The sequence below is a fragment of the Typha latifolia genome, chromosome 2 (assembly GCF_019914945.1).
Source record: "Typha latifolia isolate L0001 chromosome 2, TyphaL0001v2, whole genome shotgun sequence".
Classification (NCBI taxonomy): domain Eukaryota; kingdom Viridiplantae; phylum Streptophyta; class Magnoliopsida; order Poales; family Typhaceae; genus Typha; species Typha latifolia.
The window spans coordinates 3,108,559-3,125,595 of record NC_133087.1 but is presented as its reverse complement, the minus strand read 5'-3'; the positions used below and the strand labels follow the sequence as shown (position 1 = coordinate 3,125,595).

The following is a 17,037-nucleotide window of genomic DNA, read 5'->3' as shown; positions in this document are numbered from 1 at the left end:
TTTCTCTAAATAGACTAAATATTTACTTAATTTTATATAGAGGTATTAATATTTGATACGTTAACCGTCTCTTAAATTTTTTGTTATCTAGAATGAGAATAAAATGATTCATATAGTCTCTAAAATTCACATGCAATTATATATATAAGACTAGTAACTTGAAATTTTGTGCTTTGAGTGCAAAATATAAACGAGCGAAAACTTAAGACCTTATTTGTTTTTTAAAAAATTAATTAATTCAATAATTAAATATATTTTTATTATTTTTTATAGCTAATTAAGTTTACTTTTAAAGAAATTAAGATTAAACTAATCCTGTTTGGAACTTAACCTGAAACGAAACAAGGCTAAGGTAGTCTCGTTTATATCATATTTTGGCTCGATATATGGTTTGGTCTTTCGCTCACATTCGAACACGTATGTGGAAGACGGAAACTGGAAGAAGCCTCTTGGTTGAGGTTACTTAGTAAATGAGAAGAGTTTGCCTGCTTCCGTGCCAAGGTTACGCGAGTCCTACCCCTCTTCTACTCCTACTACATGGCTTTCTTTTCTTCCTCCCTCCTCTCCTCACCGCCTCTTCGCTGCTGCTGTTATCTCCCTCCTCTTCCTCCAAGATCTCGTTATGTCTTAACGTCTCGCAGGGCTTCTCTTCGACGCTCTCGGTTATCGCTGTCAAAGGCTCGCTCATGGCGTTGCCGAGCCTCCAGTTCCGGCCCTCCTCCTCCTCCTCTCGGGAACGATCCTGACGGTTCGTATTCCGTTTTCTTTATCCTTTCCCCCCTTTCTTTACCTTAATTTCATACTTACTGTCTCTTTGTTCCATCCTATATTTCATATCAATTGTTGGTATGTGGATAATTAGTAGGATTTAGTAGGAAAATTAGTTATATTGAGTTTCTATTGATAGTGGTGGGATGTGATATTTATCATCTAGATTGTCTCTAGGAGAGTGAGATTAGGGTCTTCTTTGAATCGAGTAGCGAGTTGATAGTAAGAAGATGGGGTTTAGAAAATCGTTACTGGGTTAAAGATTTGTTGGGAAGAGATTTACATCTTTGCTATACAAGTATACAAACAATGCAAAGTACTTTTGCGGGGTTAGGATAGGAGATGAGTACAAAGAGGTGTGCTAGTGGTTATTCTGGATGGAATTTATCAACTCCCAAAATTTAAAGATTTCACCTCAGGAAAATGGGTTGGCCTTTTCGTGATTGAGCTGTTCCGGACTTCCAGTAGTTTTGATTCCTATAGTTTCTGTTATATGAGATAGCGATTAGGCCTACAGTTCTCATGCAGTTATATTGTAGTTTATGCTACACCTAACCTTCTGAAGAATCATTCTTTCTTTGCTTTCTCTCCCATTTGATGACCCTTGACCTGTACTCTCTCTCTCTCCCTCTTTACCAGAGAACCAATTTGTGATCCTAGTGTTGTCAAAGCTCATGATGTAATCAAGTATTTTCTTGCCTTTGCCAAACTTGTGTAAATCATTATGATTTGTGCTATTTCTTTTTAACAAATAAAAGGCAGTTGGCCCTATTTCATTGAAACATAAAAATACTGGCTCTATTCAAGACAAGAGACCAGAAAAGAGCAACATAGTAACACCCTAATTTCTAGACAGGCCAATACAGCAAACCTGCAGACAAAGGACATAACCTGCTTCCAAAAAACTAACCTAAAAAACACGAAAGAACCGACATCACAACCACCCAGGCCAACTTGGGCAAACATATAACTACTAACTAGTCTCACTGACATCCCAAAACACAGCTATCAAAAAATATACAAATGTATATCACCAAACAAAAACTCTGAGAGTTCATTCATCATCTAGAACAACAGGATCTTTCTCACCACTGCCCTGAAATTGCTTTCTAGCCTGGCCTCTTCTCCTACCTTGCCAACACAAGAAAATAGCCGTAATGTTATGAATTATATCGTGCCACAGTACCACAGCACCAAAGCCATCCAAATGTTCCACCAAGATTTACCAACCCTCTTAATAGTTTTTCTTCTTCCATTTGAAGATATCCATCACATATTTGGGAAGAGATCTGCATTCAGAAAACTGAACCCATCCATTGAAAAACATGTTTATCATAGGAGCATTTTAGGAATAAGTATATCAATCTCCTTCTTCCCATATAAAACGCAAGAGTTTTCAGTCCACACCCTTCTAACTATATTATCTCTAGTTAGAATCTTATTGTTACAAGGTAGCCACAGGACGGCCTTGACCTTTAGAGGAATTTTAATCTCCGAAAGCCCAGGCAAGATTTTAGAGAGCAAACCAGCACTTTTAAGGAATTTGTAAAGTGACTTAACATAATACACACCATCCTTACTAAATCTCCAAGTGGGCTCATCTCTTTTATGCTGATAAGTGTGTCATTCTTCACATAATTAACATTTACTGTTTCTCTGTCAAAAGCTAGTTATCCAGTCCTCATTTGTAATGTAACTCCCACTCCTCTCCATTCCAAACCACCTTAATATCCTCATCCTAAGTGATATTAAACAGTTCAAGGAACCTCACTGCCAGATTACAATTCTCAATCCAAATTTTTTTTTCCAATTTTTGACTTTCACCATCCAGCTTGGACTAGTCTTAAACACATGTCCAGTTTGAAGTAATCCCTCTCAATAGAGGAGACAACCTAGTGGAGCTATTCAAATTGAATGCCTCAACCTTAACCCTCTCATAATACCTCTGAAGCAACGCACCGGTCCACATCTGATTCTTAGAATTTAAAAACCACCACCACCATTTAGCTATCAAGGCAGTACTTATCTCTTTAATATTTATAATTCTCACACCCCAAAATTCTTTCTTCTAACAAACATTTTGTTAGTTACCTAATAAGTTTTCTTTCTTCTCTTCATCAGTGCCCTTCTATAGGAAACTGCTCAGTATATCATCTTCTTACCCACACATGCAACTTCTCTTCTAGCCAGCTAATTCTCTTTTCCACCTTCTCTATAACTGGCGACTAATCTTGCTTCTACAACTTACTGTCATGAAGAGGCAAATCCCAAAATTTTATAGGAATTTAATAGGCAATTTTTCCTATTCAAAACTTAGCAAAATAATTTCCATCATCAGGATTTTTACCCATGTAGACTAGAGAGATCTTACCAAATTTTATTTAAGCCCAAAAGTTGCTTCAAAACAATATGGAAGGAATTTAAGAATTCTAACGTCTCTGATCTCTGCTATGATGAACATCAAAGTGCCATTTGCATACAGGAGATTTATGAGCTTATTAGGAGTCAAATCCTTTCCTAAACCATTGTTCCAACCTAACTCCTTGACTTTTGCCAACATCTTATTTATTCCATCTGCAATTAGCAGAAATTGATAAGGGGATAATAGGTCCCTTCCTTAAGCCTTTTCGACACTTGAAATAGTCACTAATTTTACCATTTAGCATTACTGTAGAAGATCCTGTGGTGACTGCTTGAAGGATCCATTTAATCCACTTTTCATCAAATCCTCTCCACCTTATAACATCTTCTAAGAAGTCTCATCTAATTTTGTCATAAGTTTTCTCAAAGTCAAGCTTAATCGTCAACCCACTTTATTTCTTCCTCTTCGTTTTATAAATTATCTCATGGCCATTGACTATGCTATCCAAAATAAATATATTTTTGGGAAATGCACTTTGAAAACCACCAATCAACTTATCAATTATCACATTTAGCCTATTTGTCAGCACTTTTCTAATTATTTTGTAAGTTGTAACTGACAGTACAACAAACTATAGGTTTAAATCTTCAACTCGGTCAGCACCATGTTTTTTTTTTAAAATCAAACAGATAACAGCATAGTTCAGCCTCTGTAAATTCAGACAGACTTGATAAAAATCAGAAAGCAACCTTAGAAGATCCTCTTTTATAAGAGCCCAAAAGTGCTGATAATTATTCTTTATTAGAAATCCTCTTTTACTGTGCCCAAAACCATAAATAAGTGGTCCATGGCTATTTTTTCTCACATACAACTTCTTCTGTTTTTTAGGCCTTGTTTGCTTTCAGGAAACTCCCTGAACTGGTTCAAGAACCCTAATCCGGTTCATTAACCAAACAATTTTTTTTAATCTTTTTTATATCTAAAGTTCGCTCTTCAAAAAATTAAAACTAAGAAATGAGACAAACTAATTAAGTTCGGGGCTTAGCCTCAAATCAATCAAGGCCTTAATGTTTAATCATAATTTCTACAAGGACTTCACATAAAAAAAGATTATTATGTTTATTATAAAAACAATAGCAAAGGTACCTTATTTTCCATTCAGCTACATTTTGATAGTATACTACTCAGACAATAAGTAAGCTTCTTGATTTGTACATAGAATGATTAATTGATCGCCATCATATTATGAGAAAATTATTGTTTGTATGTGATCTCCATATAATGAATGTCTGGTGCATGTATTCAGTTGTTTTTGTCTTATTTTCTTCAACGGCTGAATGTTATTTAAAGGTGGTACAATCGTGATGCCTATGTCGATAAAAATATATACACTGTTAATTATTCAAAATCTAAAGAAGGCCTCCGGCAATTGTCTGGAAATTTAAGCTGGGTGCTTGTCTATTTCTATTGATTGGGCTTCTGTTTCTTGAATTACTTGGTGTGAAGGGTTGAAGCATCGAATGTATTTCATACTGGTGTGTGCTTGTTCCATTTGTGTGGATCAGATCAAGTTGATACAGTTTGAATAAGCCCTTGAACCCATTATATTGCGTTTGATCTTTTCATGGGATCTGTACTGTATCAACGAACACCAGGAACGCCAACTTTGGGGCTTTGCCCAATAATACATATGCAATTCCTTAACTGGTTAACGATCACCCTTTCTTAAGCCAAGTCTTGTTTTTATGATAATTAAAGAAACAACTGATGCCAAAGATGCTATGATGTATCTCTTTTGGATTTGAGTTAACTAAATCGTGAAGGAATGCCTGCTTGAATTTGTAATTCATCAGTTGACAGAAGTTCTCATTCAGATACATGAGAAACTTAGAAGAAAGTAGTCTTACATGAATTTTCTCGGTTCGCATGTTGGACCCACTATCAGGTATGCAGGGCAATTTGATGGGAGACATACGTTTCATTTAATAGCCTCTTGGATCTTATGGATGTGCCATATGTGTTAGCATTTACTACCTCCATGCATCCGCTCAAAGACTGTTGTTTGCAATTTTGCGTAAGTGTGCCTCTTCAAAATTAAAATGCAAGAGGTTGTGCTGCTTGTTAATGAACATGGTAAGGTCCTTTAGAATTTAATGACAACAAGTTTGAATATTTTATCCACAACAGAGACTTGCGGATGACATGTACAATGGTTAGGAGGTGCAAAGTAAAATAGAATAGGAAATGGATCAATGATCTAGCGACCTAGAAATATTGTCAGACATGTTTGACCATAATAGTGCTGATTCGACAGTTTCCACATTTAGATAATGGAACTAATGGTGTGGACCGTTTTTAATGCTTTATTGTTACATTAATTGTGTGCCGTTATTTGTAATGGGGAAAGGCTGTTAGGTCCCAATTAGTATAATTAAAATTAAGTTGGAAGCTGAAGCTTTTGATGATATCTGAGGAAAAAATTATTATTTGGTAGTTTAAATTTGATTCTTTCTCCATTCTGTTAGGATGTCTGGTATTTCTTCATTCTATTGGGATCTCCATAACTTTCACTTTAATTCTTGGAGCTGATGAATTTTTCTAGTTCAATATTTCATCATAAGATGGGTTTAGTTACCATAATGGATATGTAAGATGCTGCCCATGTTATCTTAACATAGGAAATATACAATAAAATTAGAATACATGAAATTGTATGGTGTCATTTTTCACACCATTGTAGCAAAGTTAATTGGATATGCAGATCGTCTAAGTCTGGATCTTATTAATTATACTTTCCGCTTCAATCAATGATGCATGATAGTAAGGTGTTCGTTTCTTGATGTGCACAAGATTCATCTTGAACAGGTCTGCAAACGAGGCTCTCAAAGCTCCAGGATAGAGTACAGATTTTCTTGGCAGTTCTTTTCTGGATGTCATTGTTCTTTTGGGGAAGTGCTTGGGATGGGAGAGATAATTCCAGAAACAAGAAGGGGCCCCGATTTAGAAAGTGATCCAAAAGTATAGGTATGTATGTAGTCCTGAAATGAAAGGACTTGTGTATGAGTAACAGAAAATCCTGATTGTAGAACACATTTATTCATGCTGGAGAATAAAAATGTTTGCCGCATGCTTGAGGTGTTCCACGTGGATTCCTATGATTGGTTTTTCGAGGTTGTTTTTCATGCTACTATGCTCGTATACCAGAATTGCTATCCATTTTGAGCACTTATTTGATCTTTTTGTTTTTGTCACAGTGAAATGATGTTCGGTACAACCTGTGCACTTATCTACTTTTATCTGTTGACTCACCTATTTACCCCATTCTTTTCATTGTTACAGAAATGCTACATCAAATCGTGAGGCATGCAATCATAGAATTGGATTTAGCCCATAAAGTTGGATAATAGAAGGTTGGAATTCCACCAAATAGTGATTTCTATAGGTACATTTGAGTTAGCTGCTATCCTTTTGCAAATATTTGAGAACCTACAAGAAGAAGAATGCTGTCTTCTCTCTCTCTGGTTTTTCTGTTTTTTTGGTGCAGGATAGAAACTAAATTAATAGTTGTGTAATTAATCTATGTATATTTTGTTTGGCTGTTGGCCATCAATAGAAGACAATGATTGCTAATGTTGACAACATTTGCCTTATCTTTTAGTGTGATACCATAATATTAGGGTGGCGTTTGTCACTATTTCAAGTTCGTTCCTGCGTCAACTTGATGTTCGTACTATTCAATAAAAACTAACCAAAAAAACAAGTAATGGAACAAAGAATCCATCTAAGATGATTGGAACTATTACAGAGGAGCGATTGATATTACTCCACTAAACTCTTGTTTGTATTAGGCCATGCAATCACCCACTAAGTTGGAAAGTATATATCAATATACAAACAAGGTCTCAGAGTTGGCATCAATCCAACTTTTCATGTTTGCAATGGTCGACCTCAGTCACAAACCCATCAGTTGCAAGTTGCATAGTTGCTGAGCGTAAATTGAACGGCGGAGGACATCGCAAATCCAAATCCAAATCCAAATACTGCAAGTTGAAAAAGGGAAAGCTAATGCTTTTGCAAAGAGCTAGGGAGGGCTATCAGCTATGGCAATTGGCAGACAACCAATAGTTCGACCAGGTGAACCCAAAGGACTCAAATAAAACAAAAGGCCACTCACAGTCAAGAGTGTCTTCTTCTACTGTTCCAGTTTCTTGTTTTGTTCTGCCGGATTCCACGGATCTTCCCAAGGTTGGCATTCCATTTGATCCCACCTCCAAACCCCTCTCCTTTTCACTGCTCGGTTCCGACGGTCGTACTTTGCTCTTGCTCGTAGATGGGCCATGCATGCACCCTGTTTCTCGACTTCCCACCTCTCTTTCCTTCTCCTACTCCTTCATCCACCATCCCCTTTCTTTGCATTTATCCAGCCTTTCCTTGTTGCAACTTCTCGATTAATAGCAATAGACTCTAATATGCACTTTAATTTAGTAACAAACTTTAATTGCTAGTTTTAGGTTCCATGAAGCTTTCTCACGGCAGACTAACCATATGCTCATAATTGCTACTCGTTAGTCCAATAAGTCAAAAGTATGTTCTAATTAAGCTTTCCTATAAAACGGTATAATGTGATACTGAGTTATAGCTCACAGATTAGAGATTGTAATCCTACTAGTTTTCTCAGTTAAGACAAACCCATCGCTTTCTATATAAAGAGCATTGAAAAGGTTGCACGTATTTCCTGCCAAGAGCTTAGTAGATCTTTCCTCAGCCACCAAGTTCTTTTATCTTTCTTCTTTTTGAAGGACAGCAGTACGTAGACAGAATGTATTCAGTGGTAAACAAGATGTACATATGACTAACTACATGAGACTAGCGTCTTCCAAAAGTTAGAAAAGAGTATTATCCAAGTAGAGCTACGAAACTTAGTAATCCGCTGATAGTGTCCTTCACTCAGTGAGATAGAGTGTCTAGAGTTCACGCCACTCAGAAGTGAGATTAAACTCATACTTTAGTGGCAAAGATTCTATCATTGACAATCTCCTCTTCTAATATTTTATTTTGAATATCTAAAAATATACTCTTAACATTAGTTTTTTCCAATCGATAATTACTATGTAGACGAGTAAAATTAACTATAGAAACAAAATGACGAACTATTATCTATTCCGTCAAATTATTGTTTGATTAAAATTAATTTTAAAATATTAAAAGTAAAAATATCTATACGATACAGTGTGAACAATAGCACAATAAAGGGACCCCTTTTTTTTTTAATTAATAAATTTCTTCTTTGTTTAACATGTTGTTGTCTAATATTCTAAGAGCACTGTTGTTATTCGAGGTAGCATAAGCAAACTCGGACACTGCTAATAGCGAGAGGGCTTATCTTTTAGAGCGGTGGGCATCATCTTTCTCGCCTCCAAAGGAGAAAGCTTCATAGGATATGGTTGTGGGATTTTGTAGCCAAGGGATCAACAACTACCTTCCTTTCTACTCTGACTCTGTGAGCAGATCATCTGCAGCCAAAACCGTAAGATATATTATTAGTTCGTTATCTAACAAATAGTAATTTGTTAGGATTATTAGGAGAGCCGTGGTAGATAAGAGAAGTAAAAGCTATACGGTGATTGGTTAAATCTATGTGATGTATGTACAATTAACGGAGTGGCATTTCTTTTATGAGCATTGAGTTGATGAGATTTTTTTTTCCATGTCGTTGTAATCCACTAAAAATCTCGAACAAGTACAAATTATTGATCTATGTATTCTAGTCTTCTTCAGCTGGTGACCATAAATGAAAGAATTTTCCAAGATAATACTGCCAAAAGGAGGTGAGATCTTATTGGGCCACCGATGTACTGGTAAAAAGAAAACAAAGGAGAGTTGGTTTTCCCATTTTGCACCTCGCTTTGTGTGTTTATTATAGTCTATAGTAAGTTGTTGTTTTCCAACAGCTATAAGAAAGTAAAGTTATAGATGCATTGGTAGATGGTAATAAGAAATAAAATAAAAGACAGGGTGTAAAATAAAAAATAAATTTAAAAAAAAATCAAGGGAAATATGGGAGGTGAGCAATGCCAATAGCTCTCGTTCTCAGAGTGGGACCCGGTTAATATCGTCCGTCCAGTGGCTTGCTAGCTGGCGACCAGGTAAACCTAAACAAACATAAAAAAAATTGAAAAAAAATCGTCTCGGAAAATATCACCACGTGGTATCACGTGGTTCACGTGCTGGAGAGAAATCTAATTCGTCTCATCGGATCGGATCCCCAATTGGCCGAGAGGAGCGGCTGCGATGAACCCCCATGACCCATCCCCCTCGCTGCTATATATCTAACGTGATTGGAATTGGGGGCGATTACAAACCCCGCTACCAAATCACAAGAACCCCCAGCTCGATCTAGAGTTGATATTTCTCTCCAAGATAACAAGCATAGTTGATGGATATGTATATGATTATAACAAATCCTCCTCTTTCTTCTTCTTCTTGGAATTGTTCTATTTCTACTACTATTACTACTACTTGATCTAATTAGGATTTGCTTTCCTTTGATTACGTTGGTCTTACGAGATGCTTCTCCGAAGCGCCTCGTCTCCGCTGCTTGGTAACTCGTGGGTCCTTCCCCCGCTCGAGGTAGAGCTGGTGGTCGCGAAGACCCACCTGTCCTCTCCCATCTCCTTCTCCTCGACGTCGACGAATTCCCCGTCGGGGCGGAGGAGCGTGTTGACCAGAGCGCTCTCTGAGAGCGATCTATCAGACATCTCGCCGGTTCTTCCGAAGAGGAACCCTCTCCCTGTTACCATCACGTTGGAGGAAGAAGGGGAGGAGGAGGAGGAGGAGATCGAAGGCAAACCGACGCTAAGTCGCCTACTCTCGAGCTCGGGACTCGAAGGAGGCAACCCCAACGGCGTCGCGACGGAGGAACGCGTCGGAGGAGGCGGGGGAGATGGAGATGCGGGCCGTGTCGGATTCTCCGACCCGAACAACGGCGCTGCCGATGCCTATTATCGGCGGATGATCGAAGCGGATCCTAGCAACTCCCTTCTCCTTGGAAATTATGCAAACTTCTTGAAAGAGGTAGCAAAAATTCGATATCTTCTACTTAGTAATCAATGAATAACATTGAGCTATGTACATAATATATATGTACCTTGGCGATTATTTTAGGTTCTAGGGGATGAGTTGAGAGCACTGGAGTACTGTGAGAGAGCAATCCTGGCTAATCCAGGAGATGGATCGATCCTCGCTCTGTATGCTGATCTCGTTTGGCAGACGAGCAAGGATGCGGATCGAGCCGAGAGCTACTACGACCGAGCCGTCCAAGCTGCACCTGACGACTGGTAGGTTCTATACGTACGTATAAATATTTCCGTACTCTTTTAATAAAAAAGAATTATAATCATCTGGCGTTATTATATGATTGTCATCTGGCGTTATTATATGATTGCAGCTACGTTATGGCTTCTTATGCCCGTTTCCTGTGGGATGTTGAGGATGATGAAGAAAGTGTGGGAGTTGAAGAGAAGACGCAATTCCAATTGCAATGCCCATTGATCCAGGGAGCGGGAGCAACTCCTTCTCCAATCGCAGCTGCTTCGTGAACTCTCTTTCTAAAAGCTGAAGAGAAATTTCTCCTCTCCCTGTAAAATTAAGGCCGATGCGGCAAGCTAGTCCAGCGGTATCCTGAAAACAGTATCTGACTGTAAAATTTTGCGTAGTTTTAGGATACCTGGCTGTAAATTTTGAATAACTGGGTGGTCTTGTTGCGCTAATCTTCTTGTCTCCTTACCCGGTGTAATATATTATAATCAAGGAGTGCCTTAGATATTTCTTTTATTTTATTTTACCTCCCCCCATGCAGATAATCTGCGAGAAATTACTGGTAGAAAATCCTTTTAAGATCATAGAACAGAAGTGATTATGCATTCCAAACCATCTGTCTCTAAGAGAACATGGTAAACGATAGAAATCTTGATGGGGAAGTTCAAGTCTCAGGCTCCATAATGATCGGAAGGATAACTCAAAAATTAGGAAACAGAATGTTGGACTTGTTATCTATCAACTGACAAAGGAAATGTCGAGCCTTTGTTTCTCTGACTATGAACAAAAATGTAGAGCGAGGAACCTAGGTGTAAATCCAACTCTTCACGCCAGAAGACGTTCAAAGTTCAATATAAGATACTGGGAACTGGTTCACTATAGAAACAGAGAAGGACAAACATACCAACTCGTAATAACACTCTTCCGTTACCAGGGCAATTTGGGATATCATGTATCAAGCAACCTGGTTAGCAGGTCCTTGGTCCATGAGATTGTCTTCTTCAACTTCAGGTTCATCATTACCAGCTTCATAGTGCATTGGTTCTTGAACAGAATCCATGCTTAACTTGTTATCTTCTACCTGCTGGCCAGGATGTGGACTGTCTGCGGTATCAACGAGATCTGTCTTCTCTGATGGCAATTTGGGAAGAGAATTCCTCTGATGCTTCTTTGAGTGAACAATGGAGTCTTTTTTTAGGCCATTTTGGGGAACTTTTTCATCGAGACTCAGGCGGGCTGGACGATGTGTATGATTATTAGTTCCTTCGACATCTGTTGATGATGAGCTTTTCTGACGACCAAGCTTTGGTGACTTTGCTCTTGTTGGAGGAATCTGCCATGCCAACATTTAAGAATTAATTTATCAGCTTTAAACAGGGGTATCAAATGGAATTTTTTAATATACAGATAGACATGTGGTTGCTATCCCAAGTCATCATGGATTAGTTTTTTAAGATGCAATCGGATGACGTAAATCCTGTAGCCCTTTCACAGAACGACCTTTAATCAGTTGAATGCATGTTACAGCTGTATCAATCTGACAAACAAGATGAAGGTTTGCTAGTTTAATTACATCTCAGCAGATGCAGAATAGTAGACATCAGTTGTACATCCATACAGCTACTACATCTCCTTGAGTGGACTGATCCTTTGTACATTTCAATGAGTCAAAAAAGATGAGTACAATACTATATCACTTGTTTTACTGAAAAAATTCTCGCATCTCAAATTGTTGCTCAAGATTACCATAAGTATTTGGGCAGATATCCAAATAGATATTTTTTATGAGGGTTAGGTAAACAAATCCCAATATCACAAGTTAGTACCACGAGCTATGAAAATGCCCTGTGAAGTGTCAACATCAACCTTGCTTTGAAAATTTTGATGATTTTCCAATATGCCCACAATATTCATTTCTAAAGATTTCAAAGGTATATTTTATGTAAGGGTTTACTAATCATTTAACAAATTTTGTCTTTAATTGTCATTATCAAAAGTGAATTATGCAAGACTTTCAATTAGATAAAGCCTTTAGTCCAAACAATTTGAGGTCCGCTATATAGATCCTTCTCTATTCAATCTCTATTCAGTGCATCAAGCCCAATGTCTCATCATCACCTTTAGTATGTCCATGCTTGTCACCAGAAAAAAAAGAATATTGCCGTTTACATAAAAAGCTTTGAACAAAGATTATTCAGTTTTCTTTCGTGAGATCTATTGACAAGCTGACAACCTTATTTTGAGCTATTATTTTGAGCTAGATTATATAAGAAAGAGGAAGTACTTTCAAATGGTAGGCAATAGTTTCACAGAACTGCTGATATATTAAATTAATGAAGGGCATACTATTTGGTTGAATAAAGAACATCTTTCACCAATTAATTTCACACCTCATGAACTTTATTCATTGGGTGGCATTGAAATGAAATGGCTCCTAGGTAGAGTCCATGTTTGAATTTCTAACCGAAAGCTAGAGAACTAAATTTAATTCAGAATCCTATATATCATGCAAAACCCAGTTTCTAGCAGCTGGTTTCCTCTTAAGGATTGTAAAAGGCTGGTGTCTAATTGGATCTCCCCTTCTTTCTCTAATATCGGCCTCTTTTATGGAGGTTTTCTTCTTCATCTTTGGGTGCAGAAATATTTTAAGCTCCTAGTTCTCTGTTCCAAAGTTCTTTTACTAGTTCAATTAAGTCATCCTAAGGAAAACATTTGACAATATTTATATTTTTTTCTTTTTCTTGATAATTAAAATATATGTCAAAGAGAACACATCTAAAGATGGATACCTTCTTTCCAGTACCCAAAGACAGGTAAGTAGGGAAGCTGGAAATAGAGCTAGTAAAGGCATTTATGCCAAACTTGGTGATAAATAGTATAGCATAATACCTTAATAAGTGAAGGGGCAAATATTGTTCATTACACCCTAGATCATGCATAACTTCTCTGTACAAAATCAGAGGGGACAAGAATAGGATGACATGTGAAATTAGACGTTTTAGGTAATATTAAGTAACACAATGATATTATGCAGACGTTGAGGGTCGCAGAATCACTTCATATTTAGGAAGACTTTCTTTCAGTTGATCATCATAGGAGTCATAATGTAACACAAACAATTGCAGTGGAGATGTAATATATTATGAACCAGTAACCACAATTACGTATGTACCTTCTTTAATTCAACCTTGGGAGGTGAAGGCTCCTGATAGAAACTAGGCATGGGTGTTGCCTTGAAAGCCAACTTCTTTCTAAGCAACTTTAATTCAGCTTCTTGACTCTCCTATATGATGATGAAGAAACGTCAATGGAGTTCTAAAAGTGATCAATCAGAGAGAATATTTGAGACAATAAACTGCAAGCCTGCAACAACCTTAGTTTTTGCTTGCAATGTACTTTTTTCCAGTTCTTTCGCGTGAATCTTCTCTTCAAGCTTCGAGTAGAACTAAATAAACAAGAACATATTTGGTACTTCACATTTACACTCTTTTCAATTTTAAGAGCAACCAAACGGAAACAAAAGGTACTTGCCTCTTTTCTTTTCTCAGCCCTTTCATCACACTTAAAGGTAAAGCCATAAGACGGGATTGTCCCCAGTTTTTGAGGTTTTGAACTTTAGAACCACTTAAGGACAAGTTACTCAATGAAGAGAAAGAGACCAATGCAAGGAGAACAATCTAATTGCTTGACTAGGGGCTTCTAGTCACAAAAGGATACAATGACGTACAATGCGGATCTTCTTCAACTTTGATGGATGCATGCTGCTTTACAGGCTTCAGATTTTTCCCCTCCTCCCTACATTTAGATATAAGAGTATAACAATATAAGACCTTAATATATTTGATATCAACTAGCCAACAATCCAGAGATAAATACACTACCAATTACTACTAAAACAAACTTACAGTAGCTCTCATGCAGTTTAAAGTAGCGGTACAGAAAGAATAGTATCGTGAAAGAGAAATAATTATTCAAGTGTATAAAGACAGAATTGAGCATGCATATGTGGTGGACAACATACTTTGAGTCCTGAGGAAATGATGTATCGGTGGCAGATGCACCATCTCCATCTTTTCCAGCTAGCTGTCCAAATTAGATACCAAAGGATGACTATGTGAAATCTGATCAAATTGAAGTTGAAAATGATTCCATTCAAAGTAACAACTATTATGCAGATAATTTCACCTGGGACTCAAGAGGGGAAGTGCTAGAAGTTGGACTTACATCCCCAACAGCATCCATACCATCACTAGTGCGTCTCCCGTTGTCTGGATCCAAATTGGTCACCCTTGCAAGAGGCTGCTTAGGGCGAGAAGCTGATGTAAGCGAACCATTTGAAACAGAAGAACCTTTTTCTATTTGGCTTCCATTGTAATTCTTTTTTACTGAAGTTGCAACGCAAGTTTTTGGCTTTGATGGATTTTCACCCCCAGATGAAATAGTCCGGCACTTTGCTTGACCTTTAACAGGCTTAGAGTGATTGGTTTGGCTTTCCTGGATGAAGTACATACCAAGAGGCATAGGTTTAGCATATTCAGATTACGCGGCATAATTTTAAGACCTAAGAAATTATTGAACACCACTGTTCAAATTCTGTATAAAAATATCACGATAATTAAAGTAAATAGTTTATAAAGGTCCAAGGATAATTGAAACTTGGAAAAACTATTGTTGGACAGGTAATGTAGTAATATCACAATTCAAATTGACTAGTTCATATATTGAAAAAAAAATGTGTGTCACCTTAGGAGCACGCGGTCTCCTGCTTTCCACATCTGAGATAGTTTCTCCTCTAACATCTGAGGAGTTAATGGCTTCGACTTCATGTGGGGCTATAATTGTCTCAACCCCGGATGATGGAGATTGCTCATGGACCCCGTTCTCAAGATTCATAGCGCTTACTGTGCTCGCTGTAACACTGCCAGCATCCATCTACTCTCTTGACTCAATAACTTGCAGGAACACTTCTACTTCCCAGCTGAAAAATGACTTCTTTCTTTCCGTTCTTGACAAGAACTACAAAAAATGACAGCATGTTTCAAAATTGTACCATAAAATCCTCACACATATAAAGAAGTAAGTTCCAATTTCTCCATCCAATTCTAATAACCAGCGAGAGACATAGAAATAAGGTGAACGAAGAACCAGATCCCAAAAGACTGTAATCACGAGTGGAATTATATTGGCCAAACAAAGCAAGATCGGATCGGCTCGGATCTGACGAGTTCAGAGCCAATGTACCTTGATTGAGATCTACTGCACAAAGATCTCACTGGCAGATTCTAATGGGAGGAAGGGAGGAATCGAAGCGGGGACGGCCCCCAACAAATCAAACGCCTACGGATCTACAAGGTTTACTCCATCGCAAGCACCGGATTTTGTTAAAGAAGAAAGAAATGCGATTTCCTACATAAGCTTCGGATTTCGTGAGATCTTACCTCAAAGAGCTAGATTTCAGGAAGCCATGGGAGCAGATCTCGAACACTAATACCGTACTGGGATTGGCAAGGGAGAAGGACGTAAGGGGGTGAAAGAGAGAGAGAGGAAGAGGGGGGGGAGAGAGGGAGAGAGAGAGAGGAAGAGGGGGGAAGAGAATGAAGCTACCGACCAAAAAGGGAAGAGGGGTTGGTTCGCTCTTCTTATTTAATTTTACCGGATTTGCAATTATGAGCTCATGTCTAATTGCAGTTTGGCTAGATTAACGTCTCTACCGTGAACTTGTGAGTTATATGACCAAGTACTAAATTACACTCCTAAATAAATTTATTAAAAAAATTTATCATTTAAAATATCTAAAACTTGATAATATGCACCAATGATGTGATGCAATAGTACATGTTGTTAGTGTTTTAGTGGCCATTACAGCGGGTATATTATTCTCTCATGGCAGACCAACATCAGTGGAATTTTTTTATTTATAAATCAGGATGTAAAAAAAAAAATGTAGTATTTCTTTCATTTTTTTTTTCCAATAAGGATGAAAATGTAATAGGACGGTAGGATTTTTTTATGGGTAATGCTATGATACATATATATTTTTATTTTATTTTATTATTAGAGTAGCTGGTGGGCTCTCGATCTTAATAATCCGTGTTTGCCTCGGTGATTCTCGCTGTAGCTTTTTCTTGGTTCTATGTAGAGCCGGTGAGTTCTTTAATATATTTCTTTCTTGTATTGTTGATGATCGTCCGTCTATCTCATCCATTTTTTTTCTACGTATCAAACTTGTAATTAGTTAAATGACCTTAGTATTGCTCTCCGCCTATCAGCCTATGACCTCCGAAGAGAATTGAAGAGATAGAGCATGAGATGCATCATGATTCATGCATGCATGGCATCAAGAGCTATTCGTGATCATCCCAGCGAGCGGCCTATACACAATTTAGGAATTTTCAAATGATAGCCCATAGATTCGTTTCAGAAATCAGACTAACGGTTACTTTGAATGACAAATAGAATTCACCAGAGATTTTAAAAATTAGTATTTGACCAGTAAGATGCAATTTTCTAGGAAACGGCTTGATTATTTTTCCTTAGAAGTTTTTACGTAGGCTAGTATTTTATTAACTCTAGACACAAAATACAGAGGT

The 17,037-nt window shown here is 37.6% G+C and overlaps 2 protein-coding genes and 1 long non-coding RNA gene across 5 annotated transcripts; 2 read left to right on the top strand and 1 right to left on the bottom strand.

The window, feature by feature from the left end:
* Positions 1-495: 495 nt before the first annotated feature.
* LOC140781516 (uncharacterized) lies at positions 496-6,824 on the top strand. The gene is made up of 3 exons (XR_012107713.1): positions 496-748; positions 5,996-6,154; positions 6,470-6,824. It is a non-coding gene; the product is annotated as an uncharacterized lncRNA (long non-coding RNA).
* A 2,468-nt stretch (positions 6,825-9,292) lies between these two features.
* Positions 9,293-10,968, top strand: LOC140781769 (uncharacterized). Its single transcript, XM_073127961.1, has 3 exons — positions 9,293-10,204; positions 10,295-10,467; positions 10,578-10,968. The coding sequence occupies exons 1-3, from the start codon at positions 9,698-9,700 to the stop codon at positions 10,726-10,728; spliced, it is 831 nt and encodes a 276-aa protein (XP_072984062.1). The 5' UTR covers positions 9,293-9,697; the 3' UTR covers positions 10,729-10,968.
* A 186-nt stretch (positions 10,969-11,154) lies between these two features.
* Positions 11,155-16,147, bottom strand: LOC140781767 (protein WVD2-like 5). Of its 3 annotated transcripts, none has more exons than XM_073127958.1 (9): positions 15,886-16,147; positions 15,191-15,463; positions 14,633-14,941; positions 14,469-14,530; positions 14,165-14,242; positions 13,979-14,060; positions 13,821-13,892; positions 13,620-13,730; positions 11,155-11,780 (listed from the first exon to the last, which is right to left on the bottom strand). In XM_073127958.1, exons 2-9 carry the CDS (start codon positions 15,377-15,379, stop codon positions 11,403-11,405), a joined length of 1,281 nt encoding a protein of 426 aa, XP_072984059.1. In that variant the 5' UTR covers positions 15,380-15,463; positions 15,886-16,147; the 3' UTR covers positions 11,155-11,402. The 3 variants fall into 3 exon arrangements, with proteins under 3 accessions (XP_072984059.1, XP_072984061.1, XP_072984060.1); XM_073127960.1 differs by having other exon boundaries at positions 14,672-14,941; XM_073127959.1 differs by having other exon boundaries at positions 15,689-16,056.
* Positions 16,148-17,037: the final 890 nt, after the last annotated feature.